At 38.3% G+C, this 14,865-nt stretch overlaps 1 protein-coding gene across 2 annotated transcripts in view; it reads left to right on the top strand.

Annotated features, from left to right (window-relative positions):
- ASAH2 (N-acylsphingosine amidohydrolase 2) overlaps nucleotides 1–14,865 on the top strand; it is a 60,385-nt gene that overhangs the window by 8,201 nt on the left and 37,319 nt on the right. For both annotated transcript variants that reach the window (XM_003255155.4, XM_003255156.4), the window contains exons 4-6: nucleotides 3,347–3,523; nucleotides 4,859–4,986; nucleotides 6,144–6,221. In XM_003255155.4, the coding sequence (XP_003255203.2) occupies nucleotides 3,347–3,523; nucleotides 4,859–4,986; nucleotides 6,144–6,221 (383 nt within the window). The remainder of the gene's footprint in view (nucleotides 1–3,346; nucleotides 3,524–4,858; nucleotides 4,987–6,143; nucleotides 6,222–14,865) is intronic.

Below are 14,865 nucleotides of genomic sequence, written 5' to 3' on the forward strand. Positions count from 1 at the left end.
GAACTAGAAGTGAGGACAAAAATTAGCAGATTCTTTAAAGTGATACTGAGGCTCTATTGGTGAGGGTCCAGTTAAGAAAACAGTAATCATCATACTAGGTATTTCAAACAGAGGGATTTCACCCAGGGGAGTTTTACAAGATATTAAAAGGCTGAAGGAACAAGAAAGGGAAGCTGGAGTTGCTGGAAGGGTGTTTACTTTTTATAACTTTGCCTAACAATTTCCCCCTTTATCACGTGAGGCTGGCACAAAGATCTGAAACCAATGTGATGGCAGTGAGACTATGTGGTGGTGGGATAGGAAATTAAATGTGAGTCGGCTGGGTGTGGTGGCTCACGTCTGTAATCCCAGCACTTTGGGAAGCTGAGGCAGGTGGATCACTTGAGGTCAGATGTTTGAGACCAGCCTGGCAAACATGGTGAAACCCTGTCTCTACTAAAAATACAAAAATCAGTTGCATGCTGGCAGGCGCCTGTAGTCCCAGCCACTTGGGAGACTGAGGCAGGAGAATCGCTTGAACCTGCGAGGTGGAGGTTGCAGTGAGCCAAGATCACTCCACTGCACTCCAGCCTAGGTGACAGAGTGAGACTCTGACTCAAAAAAAAAAAAAAAAGAAATTAAATGTGAGTGAGATTTGGAGATGAATAGACATACAAAGCCAATACTTAACATAACATTCATGCTGAGTCTGGAACTCTCGTCAGTGCCTTGTACGGATTAATGTACTTACTCCTCCAAATGACTCTATGAGGGAGGTATTATTATTATGTCATTTGACAGATTGAGAAACCAAGTTTGCAGAGGGCCAAGTAACTTACCCAAGGTTGCACAGCTAGGAACTATCAGAGCTGGGATTCAAACTTAAGCATCTTGGTGTCAGAATTCATGCTCATTTCTACTATACTATATGGCTTTTCTGAAAAATGAGATGGCTCTATTTGGGAAATAGTATGGTCATTGGCAGAAATAAAAGAACCAAAAGTTAGACTTTGGCGGGTAGAATGGGGAGGAGTTTAATGTGTTGGTTTGTAGATGTTATCAAGTCAATAGTGGGCACCATTTATCTATCTCTTCCTATTTTTACATCCCCGAGCAATCTAAGACCCAGTGGGAAGGCTGTTAAATGAACTCACTTAGTTTTCCCAAATTAACCCAAAGGAAGGTGTGAAAAATAAATGTAGCTAAATAAGTGCCATTAAGATTATTTATAACACCTGCTTCTATGTAGGTTCTCAGTCTCGGCTTTAAGATAGATGAAATTTCCAGCACAGAATGAAGATTATGGAAGATCTCTGTGCAGTGAGGCAGGACAGGAAGTTTTTACACCACAGAAATTGGTGAACAATACAAATGAGGGCTTTTAATTTTATTGTATGTTCCAGAGAGACAGCTTATCAGAGTGCCCATGCCATACTCAAACATTGCTAACCATTGCTTTGGGTTTGACACTTTTGCTGGATCTTTTTTTTCCTTTAATTAATGTTTATGTGTACATGGTACATATATTTATGGGGTACATGAGATGTTTTGATACAGGCTTGCAATGCCTAATAATCGCGTCATGGAAAATGGGGTGTATCCATCCCTTCAAGCATTTATCTTTTGTGTTACAAACTGCTGGATCATTTTTTAATTATCTTTCACAAAAAAGCCACGATGATACCAAACTTTAGATTGTAACTTATTAAAGCATAATCAGCAACAGATACTCAGCAACATCACCGGTATTCTCTCTGGTGTTTTCTGGATGTGTATGCACCATATGAAGACATTAGTCGTGCATTTGGATGTTCATTGATTGACTCATTCACTAAGTCTCTTTGTATTGGTTGTCTATTGCTGTACAACAAGTCGTCTAAAAACTTAGTGGCTTAAAACAACAATAATAAATGCTGTTCAAGGTTTCTGTGTGTCAGGATTCCCAGAGTGGCTTAGTTAGATGATTCTGACTTGTTTTAGAACAAGTCATATATCGTCACTTCTGTGTCATGATGTGGCACTCAGATGCTGGGTAGGGCCACAGTTGTTTGATGGCTTGACCAAGGCGGAAGAAATTACTTCTAAGGTTGCTCACTCAGATGGCTAGCAAGTTAGTGCTGACAGGTTGCTTCCTATCCACTTAGGCTTCTCCACAGGATTATTAGGGTGTCCTTGCAGCATAGTGGATGGCTTCCCCTAGACCAACAAGTCTAAGAGTTCGTTTCAAGGCATACTGAATTCTTCATTTGGGACATGAGGTACTAGAGTAGCTTAAAACCTTTGCAGTTTCTGCTCACTATGCCTGAGTTGCGTTTCCCCCAGATATTGCACAGCCGGCTTGCTTTCTTCATCTAAGCCTCTGGTAAAAGAGAGCCCCTCTTTAGAAGATCTTTCCTCATTAACACCCACTACTTTCTTTTTCCTTATGCAACAATGTTTTTCTTCATAGCATTTATCACTCTATGATATAATATTTAATATTTATTTGCTTGCTTACTGTCTTTGTCTTTCATTAGAATAAAAATATCTTCAAGATAGGAACCTCATATGTTCTTTTGCTTAGAGCACCTGTTGAATGATGAATGAATGAGAGTACTGGTTCTCTATTTAGACGTGGGTCTGGAGTCTGGCTCTGCTACTTATTAGATCAATAGGCAATTTATTTAACTTTTGTATAATTCAATGTTCTCGGCTAAAAATGGGCTTAACAATACCTGTGTAGCTCTTGAAATTGTAATAAAGATTTTTAAATATGTACTATATATAACATACCTAGCATTGTGTTTGCTTATAGCAAGAATCTATAAAATGTTAGGTATTGTTATTATTATTTAGTTGTTATTACTACGATAATATCCTCAAACATACAGTGAGGGGCCATTTGAAAGAGATGTTAGCATAGTTTGGCTATGTCCCCACCCAAAATTTATCTTGAGTTTTAGTTACCATAATCCCCATGAGTCGTGGGAGGGACCCCATGGGAGGTAATTGAATCATGAGGGTGGGTACCCCGATGTTGCTGTTCTCAAGACAGTGAGTTCTCACAAGATCTGATGGTTTTATAAGGGGCTTTCCCCCCTTTCACTCTGCACTTCTCCTTCCTGCTGTCATGTGAAGAAGGATGTATTTGCTTCCCCTTCTGCCATGATTATAAGTTTCCTGAGGCCTCCCCAGTCATGCTGAACTGTGAGTCAATTAAACCTCTTTCCATCATAAATTACTCAATTTTAGGTATATCTTTGTTAGCAGCATGAGAATGGACTCATACAGATGTTATTGGATCCGTGATTGAACTCATCAAAGCCTTTTCTAACGTTGAGCTCCTATGTTATCCCTCTTCTTAGTTCAATTACTTTTTTTCTTGAAGGTCCTGAACAGACTGCAGAGTAAATATGGCTCCCTGTACAGAAGAGATAATGTCATCCTGAGTGGCACTCACACTCATTCAGGTCCTGCAGGATATTTCCAGTATACTGTGTTTGTAATTGCCAGTGAAGGATTTAGCAATCGAACTTTTCAGCACATGGTCACTGGTATCTTGAAGGTAGGCAAAGAGCCCCAGAGGCAGCTGTTCTTTAACATTGCTTATAGGTATTTTAGGAGTGATTGGATGTGATATGAAGAGTCCCTATAGGATTTGGGTCTGAGCATAGTATTAGCATGTACCATTCTTTCTCCTCCCTGACTCTATCTTAGCTTCTTGTTCTGAGCTATGGGCTGTTAGGGATGAGGCATGGATGATTACAAAAGAAGGCTTCTATGGGAGTAAGCCCAATGTAGATATTTAAACAGACAGAAAACATTTTGGTTTGGGGTTCTTTATAGAGGGCACTATATGGCTTGTTCTTTGCACAAAGTCACACAAAGACAAACCCATGAAGGAGCCAAACGTAATTACAAATAATTCTAAAATTTTAAAATATTTCCCAAAGTACAAAGAGAATCCAACTTATAAACACACATCCCAATTTTTCAAGTTCTCTACTATAGATACAGACTTCCGTGGAGCTCCTGACAAATACCCTTAAACTCCTCTCCTGTTTCTGGTTTCAGTAGCTTATGCTCCTCTCTTTTCTGTCTTTCAGCTTATTATTTTGTTGCATAGGATCCTTGCTAATGTTTTGCTTCATTTTATTGTATTCCAGGCTTATTCTCGATTTTTTCTTACAATGTCACCCCCAAAATTCAGAGATCCAGCTGGCATAGGCAGAAATTTCTTTACATTGATGTTTTGCAAACTGAGGCTTGCAATGTATTAAAGGCTTATGAAATCAATTTCATGGATTGCAAAAAGCATTACATAAAAAACGCTAAAAAATAGATTGTAAGATATAGTGTATGACACACAGTCAGGATATAGTTTGCTTTGTGGACTTTTGTTTTGGGATGCATATGTTGATGTGTGTCAAGTTATGATGAAAAATGTATCTCTCACTGTAGTTCACAGTCAAAAAAGTTTGAACAACTCTGCCGTGGTGGTAGAATGGCAAGGGGAGGGAGGTGGAAACACTTACATGTTAGCAAAACTTGTATTAGTGTTGTAGGAGTCAAGTCTCCCATTTTGGCTATCTGAAGTGACAAACTGAGCCTCATTTAGCAGTCCTGAGAGAGCAAGAGATGCGACATTTTGTGAGCTCAGGCATTAATCAGTACTGTGCTTCTGTATAACACGGCATTTCCTTTATCTCAACCTTGAAAGCCATTTCTGTTTACCTCCAGATTGGCAACAGCGATGTGGTTCTCCAGCTTTTATCCCATAATGTGGACACATTAGAGACAAAGGAAATTGTTCACAGGGCTCTTCTGTTTATGTTGACTAAGTTATTATCCCCACCAGGATTTCTAAGCTTATAACATCCCCCTCTTTTTTAACCTTCAGAGCATCGACATAGCACACACAAATATGAAACCAGGCAAAATCTTCATCAATAAAGGAAATGTGGATGGTGTGCAGATCAACAGAAGTCCCTATTCTTACCTTCAAAATCCGCAGTCAGAGAGAGCAAGGTGAGGAGGAATCATCAAAATGAAATTGTTTCATTCCCTTTAGGGAACAGCAACAAAATCTAAGTACAGGGCTGTTATTTGGTGAATATGGTGAGGTCCCAAGACAGTATTACAGCTATATCTTAAAAACATCTTTATAATCTAAAACAGGCAGAAACAAAAAGTGAATGTAGAAACAAACACCAATTTATTAATGTATCTTTCCACTTTGTTGATTATGGGAGCCAGTGTGGATGTTTGAAGGACTCTGGGCTTTGAAATCAGGAACAACTGTGATCTCAGCTTAGTTTTATTGCTTTCTAGTTATGTGACCTTTAGTGATTTACTTATCTTAATTTATTGTCACTCAGCTTCTTCATCAGTAAAATGGAGATAAAAATGTGCACAATGCATATTTATTAAATTAATGAATCACTCTTTTATTATGTGTTATCCAGAATAAATCATCTTAGTCCATGAGAGTGTGGCAAGACAGAGAAAATAAAAGGATACAGAATATGGACAGAAGAGTAAGAAATAAATCCACATACTTGAATGGAAAAACTAAGGGAGAGGATTATTTTGCCTTTTTGTCTTTTTTTTAAGTGATGAACCAGGTTTGTGACAGAAGAGAGGTGCTTGGTTACTGTACCACTGTAAAATAATATCACAGTTTCAACTTGACCATTTGACATTTAACATTTTTCTGCATATTTTTCAATAGCTTTCAAAGGAGATGATTTTTAGAAAATGTAATCTGATTTCCCTTGAGAGGACATAAAAGAACACTTAAGTTGCAGGTCTTGAATTCTTTCGATTTTGCAAATTCCCTGCTCTTTTAAAGAGATTTCATTAAAAATTGATATGAGTAGAAATTTCAAAGACAAATCCCTTTTGTAAGAAATAGATATATGTTATATAATATTGAATGTTATATAAAAATATGTGTATTTCAGCTCCAGTTGCTTGACCTAGTCCCCCAAACTTTGATCGCAATGGCATACCCTTTCCTTAGCTGATAAATGAGGTACTGGATGCAGTTCACAGAACTACTGCTTGTCAAGACATCTCACTTACTGAGAGGCATTTTTGTTTTTGTGTCAGCTGCTACTGTTCATCTTACATGAGGGTCAGGCTCTAACACAGAACTGACTGTGCTTTTCTGTTTTACTGACTAGGTATTCTTCAAATACAGACAAGGAAATGATAGTCTTGAAAATGGTAGATTTGAATGGAGATGACTTGGGCCTTATCAGGTACTGTATTTCCTTTTTAAAAATAATTCTGTCTGGGTAGCTTTTCTTAATTAAAGAGAAGGGAAAAGAGACTCGAATAGTACCAGCACACACTGAGAATAAGTTGTGTGGTTAAGAGTCCAGGCTCTGGAGTCAGACACAACTGGGGTCCAGCCATGGGCCTTGTACAGGGTTCTCAGTCTCTCAGGGCTTAGTTCTGCACTTGCAAAACAGATTTAATACAGGGAAGATAAATGAGGGATCTTGGTGAAGAGCTTGGCACAGCATCTTGCGTATGATATAAAAACTCAGTAAACATTAACGCTTATTATGTTATCAAGATCTCATATGTGGAACTTCCATGATGGTAAACAGTTATCTCCTAATAAAATGAAAAAACAATCTGACCAACCAGGAAAGTGATTATGGCTGTGAGATTATTTACCTGTGTTTCCCTAAAAGGATTAAGTCCAATGCAGGACAATGCCAAGTAGGGATAAAATAGAACTAAGAACACTTAAAGGAAGCAAGTGAGGGAAAATTACAGCTGGGGCCAGCTTTTAGCACAATTATCTGGGAGTGACAGCATTTAGGAGAACACATGGATTTTGTTTTCTTGAAAATAAGGCATTTGCATTCACATGTGATTTTGGTTACTGCAACTGGCCTGACTCAGGAATTGACTGCGTGGGTAGCATGGTTCCAGACTCTTTGACCTATGGACTTGCAAATGATGCAGACATGCCCTAGGGAAGTACCAGATAGCGCTGGGTGCTAGAGTCAAATGGCTTGGGTTCACTCTGGGCTCTTGTCCTTATTAGCAATGTGACTTTAGACAAGTTCTGTGACTACCCTGTCTTCCTGTTTCTCATCCCTAAGCATTTTTGTGCATACCATGGGATAAAGTAAGTATTTAAAATGTTAATAATAATGATGAGAAAGATGATAAAGGGTCTGCCAAATAGAATTATAAAATATCTAAGTGAAAGATGCTATGTGAATAAAACTTGCAGTAAGATTGACAAAGTGGTAAAGAAAAACATTAAAAACTATGATTCACAGTTCACACACCAGAGCTGGCCCTAAAACTAGGTGGAGAACAGCATGGTAATAAAAAATTCAGGTCTTTTTATTTTATTTTATTTATTTATTTATTTTTATTATACTTTAGGTTTTAGGGTACATGTGCACAATGTGCAGGTTTGTTACATATGTATCCATGTGCCATGTTGATTTCCTGCACCCATTAACTTGTCATTTAGCATTAGGTGTATCTCCTAATGCTGTCCCTCCCCCCTCCCCTCACCCCACAACAGTCCCAGGAGTGTGATGTTCCCCTTCCTGTGTCCATGAGTTCATGAGTTCTCATTGTTCAATTCCCACCTATGAGTGAGAACATGCGGTGTTTGGTTTTTTATCCTAAAAAAAAAAAAAAAAAAAAAAAAAAAAAAAATTCAGGTCTTGAGGTAAGGTTGACTTGGCTTCAAGTCCCAGCCCTCTGCCACTTACCCTGTGGCCTGGAGAAAGTAACGTCATCCACTTAGACCTTAACTATCCTATTTGAAAGTGGGAATAATAATACCCCATAGGGTTGTCTGAGGATTAAATGAGATAATGCATACAAAACTCTAGTTCTGTGCCTGACATAGAAAAAAGTTTAATCATTTTAGCTAAAAAGGAATAGAAAACATATTCTACCTCTTCTAAATAGTTCCATTACTAGCATATTAGAATGCTTGAAATTCTTAGGATTTGAGTTTCTCTTTTGTGTTAAAAGTGAAGTCACTAAAAACTCCCTAATAAAATTTCCTATATGGGCTGACATAATAGGACTTATTCTTCTATTACAATAAATTTATCTCTTGATTAGTTGCTCCTTAGCATTTAACTCAGCACACTTTCTAAATGTCAGGCATGTAACTGTGTGAGTGGGGTATGTTATGAAGAATAAGGCAAGGTTTCTATCTTTAAGGGTCTCACAAGCTGGTGGGGTGATTGGGACAGGAGACAGAGACAAATATATAGACAAGTAACCATAACATGAATCAGATGACCAGCAGTGCTATCACATGGGCATAAATAATGCTGTGGGAGTTTGGAGGAGGTAGCCCTGAGTTTTTCCTGAGAGCACTGTGGAAGGCTTCCAAGAGAAAATGACATTTGAGCTGGACCTTCAAGGAGTCTTGGGATTTCTCATGGAGTCATGAAAAACAGAGTCATGAGGCCAGAGTGTGGGTGAGGTCAGGGCATCAGTAAGAGGTGGACTGGAAAGGTAAGACAGGTCCAGATTCTAGAGGACTTTAGTGGGGCATTCAATTACAAGAAGGGCAGGATAAGAGCATACATCTCTGCTAGTTACACTGAGTATCCCAAATTTGTTGGGACAAGGAGATAGAGTCGCCCTTATAGTTTCTATTTAACTCTTGGCTGAAGGACCAAGACCATTTACAATTCCCTTTTAGTAGTTTTTGAACCTTTTTTTTTTTTCCTGAGACAAGCTTTTGCTCTGTTGCCTAGGCTGGAGAGCAATGGTGTGATCATAGCTCACTGCTGCCTCAAATCCCTAGGCTCAAGTGATCCTCCTGCCTCAGCCTCCTTAGTAACTGGGGCTACAGGCACTCACCACCACACCTGGCTACTTTTTTTAATTTTTTGTAGAAATGGGGTCTTGCTTGTTGCCCAGACTGATCTCAAACTCCTGGCCTCAAGTGATCCTCCAGCTCAGTCTTCCAAAGTGCTTGGATTACAGGTGTGAGCTACTGCACCTGGCCAGTTTTTGAATCATTTAATAACTGGAACAGAAAATTCAAAAATACTGTTATTTTGGCCAGATGTTCTTTGCTTCCATACATACAATTATATCATGTATCTGGAAGTCTTTCGGTCAACTGTCAAGGTTATAGCAAAGCTTTTCCATCTGTTGTGCTTAACACCCTGCAATAACTTTCCATTGTTTCTGAGCTGCCGTATGTTATCTTTGATGTAATTGCTCCTGCAATTGCCTCTTGTTGCACAGTGTAATTGCTCTTTGAATACGTTAAAAATGATCCAAAATATAAAGTCAAATGTGGGCTGCTAGGTAACTTACCCACCATATGTAGGTGCCTGCTGTTAGACAGAATCCCAAGGTGTGAGGAGTTTGGAAGCACAGCAACTCAGAATCACAGAGCATGGAGATGACGTAGTTCAACCTTCAGCAGAGGGACAAGGGCCTAGAAAGGTGATGTGACCTGCCCAGCATCACAGCCAAGACTATCTTCTTCACAATGAAAACCATATTTGAGTTCATAATTCATTCCTTCTTACTTTCATTTTTGTTTTCAGTTTTTCATTCGGCAAGTCTGCACTAGGGACCTGCTATGAGCCATGCAATACTTCCTCGGAATGATGTATTCCCTGGCCTTGAAATCAGGAATCTAGTACCTTGGAATCTAGTAGCCATGTTTGTGTTACTGGAATGAATCCATTAAACTCTCTGAGACTCAGTTGCCATATTTTCAAATGTGGCTATCATATCTTCTCTCCACACAGAGATTATTATGGGATACACTGATGAACAAATATAGATGGAGTGGCTGCCCTTATAGGACTTCAGTCTACTGAGTGAGACAGAAGGCATACAGATAGGCATACAATACATGTAAAATTATAATTGGGCTCAGTGCTAAGAAAGGCAGGTGTGTAGAACTTTCTTAAAGGAATTTGACCTTGTCAGAGAGATTGGGAAAGGTTTCCCTGAGGAAGTGACAACAATGGGAGATGGAAACTGGAGTAGGAATTAACTGGCAAAATGGGGGGATTGGAAAAGAACATTGAACACAAATGGGGAAGCATTTGAAGAACTGGTAAAAGGTGTGTGTGGCGGGAGTGCAGAGGTCAACGGGGCAGGGCGTTGCAAGACAAAGTAAGAAATAGAGATTAGATGGCACGACAAAGAATTTGTTTTTCTATACCAAGAGGAATGAAAACTCATTAAAGTGTTTCAAACTTGGGTTGGGAGTTGGGGTTGTCGAAGGATTGGGAAGAGTGTAGACTTGAGGAATGAAATAAAATTATGTTCCTGAAACTATTCCCTGAACAGTTAAGCCCTCTACAATTGTGAGGACACCATTTGCTCTAGTTGCTCTATGTCAGAAAAATCTATGTTAGAAAATTCTATGTCAGAAAAATATTGCTATCTTTGTGCCTTTTTCCCCTTGCACAAAAGCATTCAATGTTTTTTTCTCCAGACATGGAGAACATGTGGATGTTCTGAATTGTTAATTAAAATATAAGCTGCGTAACATTTACAAAATTCAGTTTGGGAGACTCTGTAAGGTACTTCAAAGAGTCTGTCATCCAATAGAGGAGAATAAACAGAACCTTGAGAGTCTCGGATGCAATAAGACACTATGTGTATGAAGAAAACATGAAGGGAGAAAGCATAACAGGTTTCAAATGTCTATATCAAGAAGCAAGTCACAAGTGCAGATAATCTGAGTGGCGGTTGTCAGTGGAAGAGCTACTACTCACATAGCTACACTTATGAAGGCAGCTCTGAGACAGGTGAAGAGGCCGATTTATTTCTTCAAGGATGCTGCAACTGCAAAGGCTTTGTCTTGCTTTTCTTCTCTTTGCCTTCCTCTTTTCTTCTGCCAAGTTTTCTTCCTTGAATTTGTAGCAGTCACATGGACTCCTCTTCTCCTTCCTTCTCCTTCTCCTTCCTCTTCTTTTCTTCTTCCTCCTCCTCTCTCCTCATCCCCCTTCTCCTCCTCCTCCTCTTCTTCCTCTCCTCTCTTCTCTTCTCCTCTCCTCTCTACTGCCTTCTATTTATATATTGCAAGCCCTTTTATTCTTATAGTCAGTGGTCTTGTAAGGGAGCCCTTTAAAGGCATATTTTTAAGATGACAGGGGCAGTGAGTTGTGTAAACTGTTTGAATCATTTGTGTAAAAATTTAGAAAAATCCTATTTGTGCTATTACACTAATTTATTCAAATGGTATTGACTTATAGAACTCAGTTGCAGTATATATATAAATCTTCTCTATCATCTATGACTATGACTTCTTTATTTAAAAACTTTTTTTTACATAAAACTGTTTTGTTTTTAATTGACACAGAATAATTGAATTATTTTTCTTTAATTGTAATGTCTGACTGTTTATTCTCTATGGTTTTCTGTATTCTGACTCTATACTCTCCCCTCTGTCCACTTAACCCCACTCAAATTGCAAATGCTGAAACCTTAGTGACTGCCCTCTACCAAACCATTCTTGTTCTCTTTTTTCATCTCATCTTGTCTTTGTCTTCCTAAATACCTTCTCTATCATTAGCATGAATTCTGCTTTATAAAGCCTTCCTCTCTGTTTATTTTATTTATTGCTTTTATTTAAAAAACAAATAGAGACAGGGTCTCGCTAGGTTGCCTAGACTGTTCTTGAACTCCTGGACTCAAGGGATCCTCCCACCTTGACCTTTCAGAGTGTTGGGATCACAGGCCTGAGCCACTGTGCTTGGCCCCTGCTTTCTTTTTCTATATCTTTCACTGAACCTCTTTTTCTTGTTCTGCTCCATGTTGTGAAGCTTGATGCTGTCTTCCTGCTCTAACTTTACTTTCTGCTTGCCTGTATTCTTCTTCAGTGGAGCTTGGTCATGGTTGTGCAGTGAGCTTTCATCCTGGGTCAGGTAAAACCCCCTCCCCTGCCCCGTAGGTGAAGGTGCCTAGAAGGGCTTTTTGATGACCAAGAAGGTGACTGTTGACTGATAACAAAGATTGATCAGCCTTGTGTAGTTTAAATTGTCCCAAGTTTAGAAACCAAAGCCATAAAAAAACAGTTGGCTGGAGATATTGGACAACTTGATTGTTAGATTTCTGGAAAGTTCTTACTTAACCTGAAAAAAATCTGGGAGATTATTGTTTTTTTCTAAGTTTTTTTTTCGGTATAAAATTAGTGTGTGCTTACCATAGAAAACTTGAAAAATAAAGTAGAAAGGAAGGAAAAATTAAATTAAAATTATACTACCCCAAATCAATCATGGTTAATATTCAGGTGCATTTGCTTCTGTTCATTCTTCTATGTGGAACATATAATAAGAAATACACATGACTAAAAGGTCATTCTGTAAATGTGAGTGCTCACTTGGTTTCACTCACTGTGCACTAGAAGCTTTAAAATACTATAAAAATATTAACAATGTTATCTCCACGTACTGAGACCATCAAGTATCTGTTTGTTTTTGTAGTGATCCTCTTCTTATCTAATAATGTGATTTTTTTTGTCTTAAAGTCTACATAGTCTGTTAATGTCGCTAACCCAGAATTTGCCATGTATATTTTTCTATCATTTTCTTTGAAACTTTCTTTGTTCTTACATTTTAAGGGTGTCTCTTATGAATATCATATAGCTTTAGTTATTTCTTTTGTATTCTGACAATCTTCGTTTTTTAAGTGAATTTATTGTATTTTCAGGAATTGTGATTATTATATCTGAACTTTTCTGTATCTCCTCACTTTGTGCTGTTTGTCTCACCTTTTCAGTGCTTCTTTTTCCTCCTCTCTCACCTCTTACTTTTTTTGGATTGATAGCTATTTTTAAAATATATATTTAAATGGCAGATTGTAGTTTATAAAAATGGCTGCAACAACACAACAATTGCTCTTATTCCATGTTTTATCCAAAGTGACCTTGCCACTCTCCATTAAAAGGTGGAGATTATTTTCCTGGTTCTTGAACTTTGGCTGGTCCTGTGATGGCTTTGAACAATAGAACAATGCAGAAATGATACTGTGCCAGTGCTGGGCCTAGTTTTTTTTTTTTAAATAGACTTACTTTATTATTATTTAATTAATAAACTATATTTTTAAAAGCAGTTTCAGGTTTACAGCAAAATTGAGCAGGAAGTACAGAGATTTCCCATATGCATCTTCTTCCAATACATGCACAGCCTCCCCCACTATCAATATCCCCAGCCAGAGTGGTACATTCCTTATAACTGATGAACCTACACTGACACATCATCATCACCCATAGTTTACCTTAGGGTTCATTCTTGGTGTTGTATCAAGTAATTTTTAAGTCTTCTTTTCTTTTATATATTTTCTAAAATTTCCACAGTAAGAAAAAAAATTAAAAAGTCAAAAAATCATCTGGGGATCCTGACACTCAGAGCCAGCTTCTATTAAAAGTTTGTTACATAGTCTTTCAGACTTTTTCTAAGCACATTTATAATATTTTTCTTAAAAAGTGGGATTTTATTATATTTACAGTTTGTTAACTCTATTTTTAATTTAGCAATACCTAATGAATATCTTTCAATGCCAGTTAGTATTTTTTAAATCACCATTTAAAAATTGCTCTGTAGTATTCCATTCTATGTATCATAATGTACTCAACTAATCAGCGATCATTTGTTATTTAGGTTGTTTACAGTGTTTTCCGTCATAAAATACATCGTGATAAGCTTTTTTTTTTTTTTTTTTTGAGATGGAGTCTTGCTCTGTTGCCCAGGCTGGAGTACAGTGGTGCAATCTTGGCTCACTGCAACCTCCACCTCCTGGGTTCAAGCGATTCTCTTGCCTCAGCCTCCTGAGTAGCTGGGATTACAGGTGCGCACCACCACACCTGGCTAATGTTTGTAGTTTTTTAGTAGAGACGGGGTTTCACCATGTTGGCCAGGCTAGTCTCAAACTCCTGACCTCAGGTGATCTGCCTGCTTTGGCCTCCCAAAGTGTTGAGATTACAATTGTGAGCCACCACACCTGGCCTATGATAAGCATTCTTGAACAGATACATATTTGCCAATGATTTCCTTAAGCTAAATTCCTAGAATGGGATTCCTGAGCCAAAAAGAATGTTTATATTTTAAAGCTTTTCCTATAAATTGCCAAACACCCCTTTGTTGGTTTACTCTCCCATTACTCAAACATGAGCAGAATGTTGTTTGTCATACTCTTGCCAATCTTACTATTAACAATTGTTGCCAAATAACAGGCTTAAAAAAGTCAAATCACTGTTGTTTTCCTTTGAATTTCTTCAATTCACGGTTTGGCTCAAATAAAAAAAAAATACTCTATTGGCCATTTCCTGTTTCTTGTTGCACTTACCATGTAATGTGCAAGGATTTTTAAATTTTTTTATTTTTATGTTTTGACAGAGTCTCGCCCTGTTGCCCAGGCTGGAGTGCAGTGGCCTGATCTCAGCTCACTGCAACCTCTGCCTCCTGGGGATTCAAGTGATTTTCCTGCCTCAGCCTCCCGAGTAGCTGGGATTACAGTTGTGCACTGTCACTCCCGGCTAATTTTTATATTTTTAGTAGAGATGGGGTTTTGCCATGTTGGCCAGGCTGGTTTCAAACGCCTGCCTTGGCCTCCCAAAGTGCTGGGATTAAAGGCGTGGTCCAAGGATTTTGACTGCTGTAACTTAATGGAATTTACCCTAATGAGATATTTCTCCAATACTGTTATTTAGAAGGACTTTTTCATTCAGGATTTTTGAAGATAACAAAAGGATTCCTTGAGAATGTACATCTCTTCTCTGGGGTGGAGATGGTAGAAATAATCTGCAGGATGCTTGTCCCAGGTGTGCCTGTAACTTTAGGAGGGCTCTTCTGGCTAGAGCTCATTGTCTTTTTAAAATCTGAGCAGTCCAGTGTGTATGCTTTTCTTCTGCTGGTTTAAAATTTAACT

The sequence above is a fragment of the Nomascus leucogenys genome, chromosome 3 (genome assembly GCF_006542625.1).
Source record: "Nomascus leucogenys isolate Asia chromosome 3, Asia_NLE_v1, whole genome shotgun sequence".
Classification (NCBI taxonomy): Eukaryota; Metazoa; Chordata; class Mammalia; order Primates; family Hylobatidae; genus Nomascus; species Nomascus leucogenys.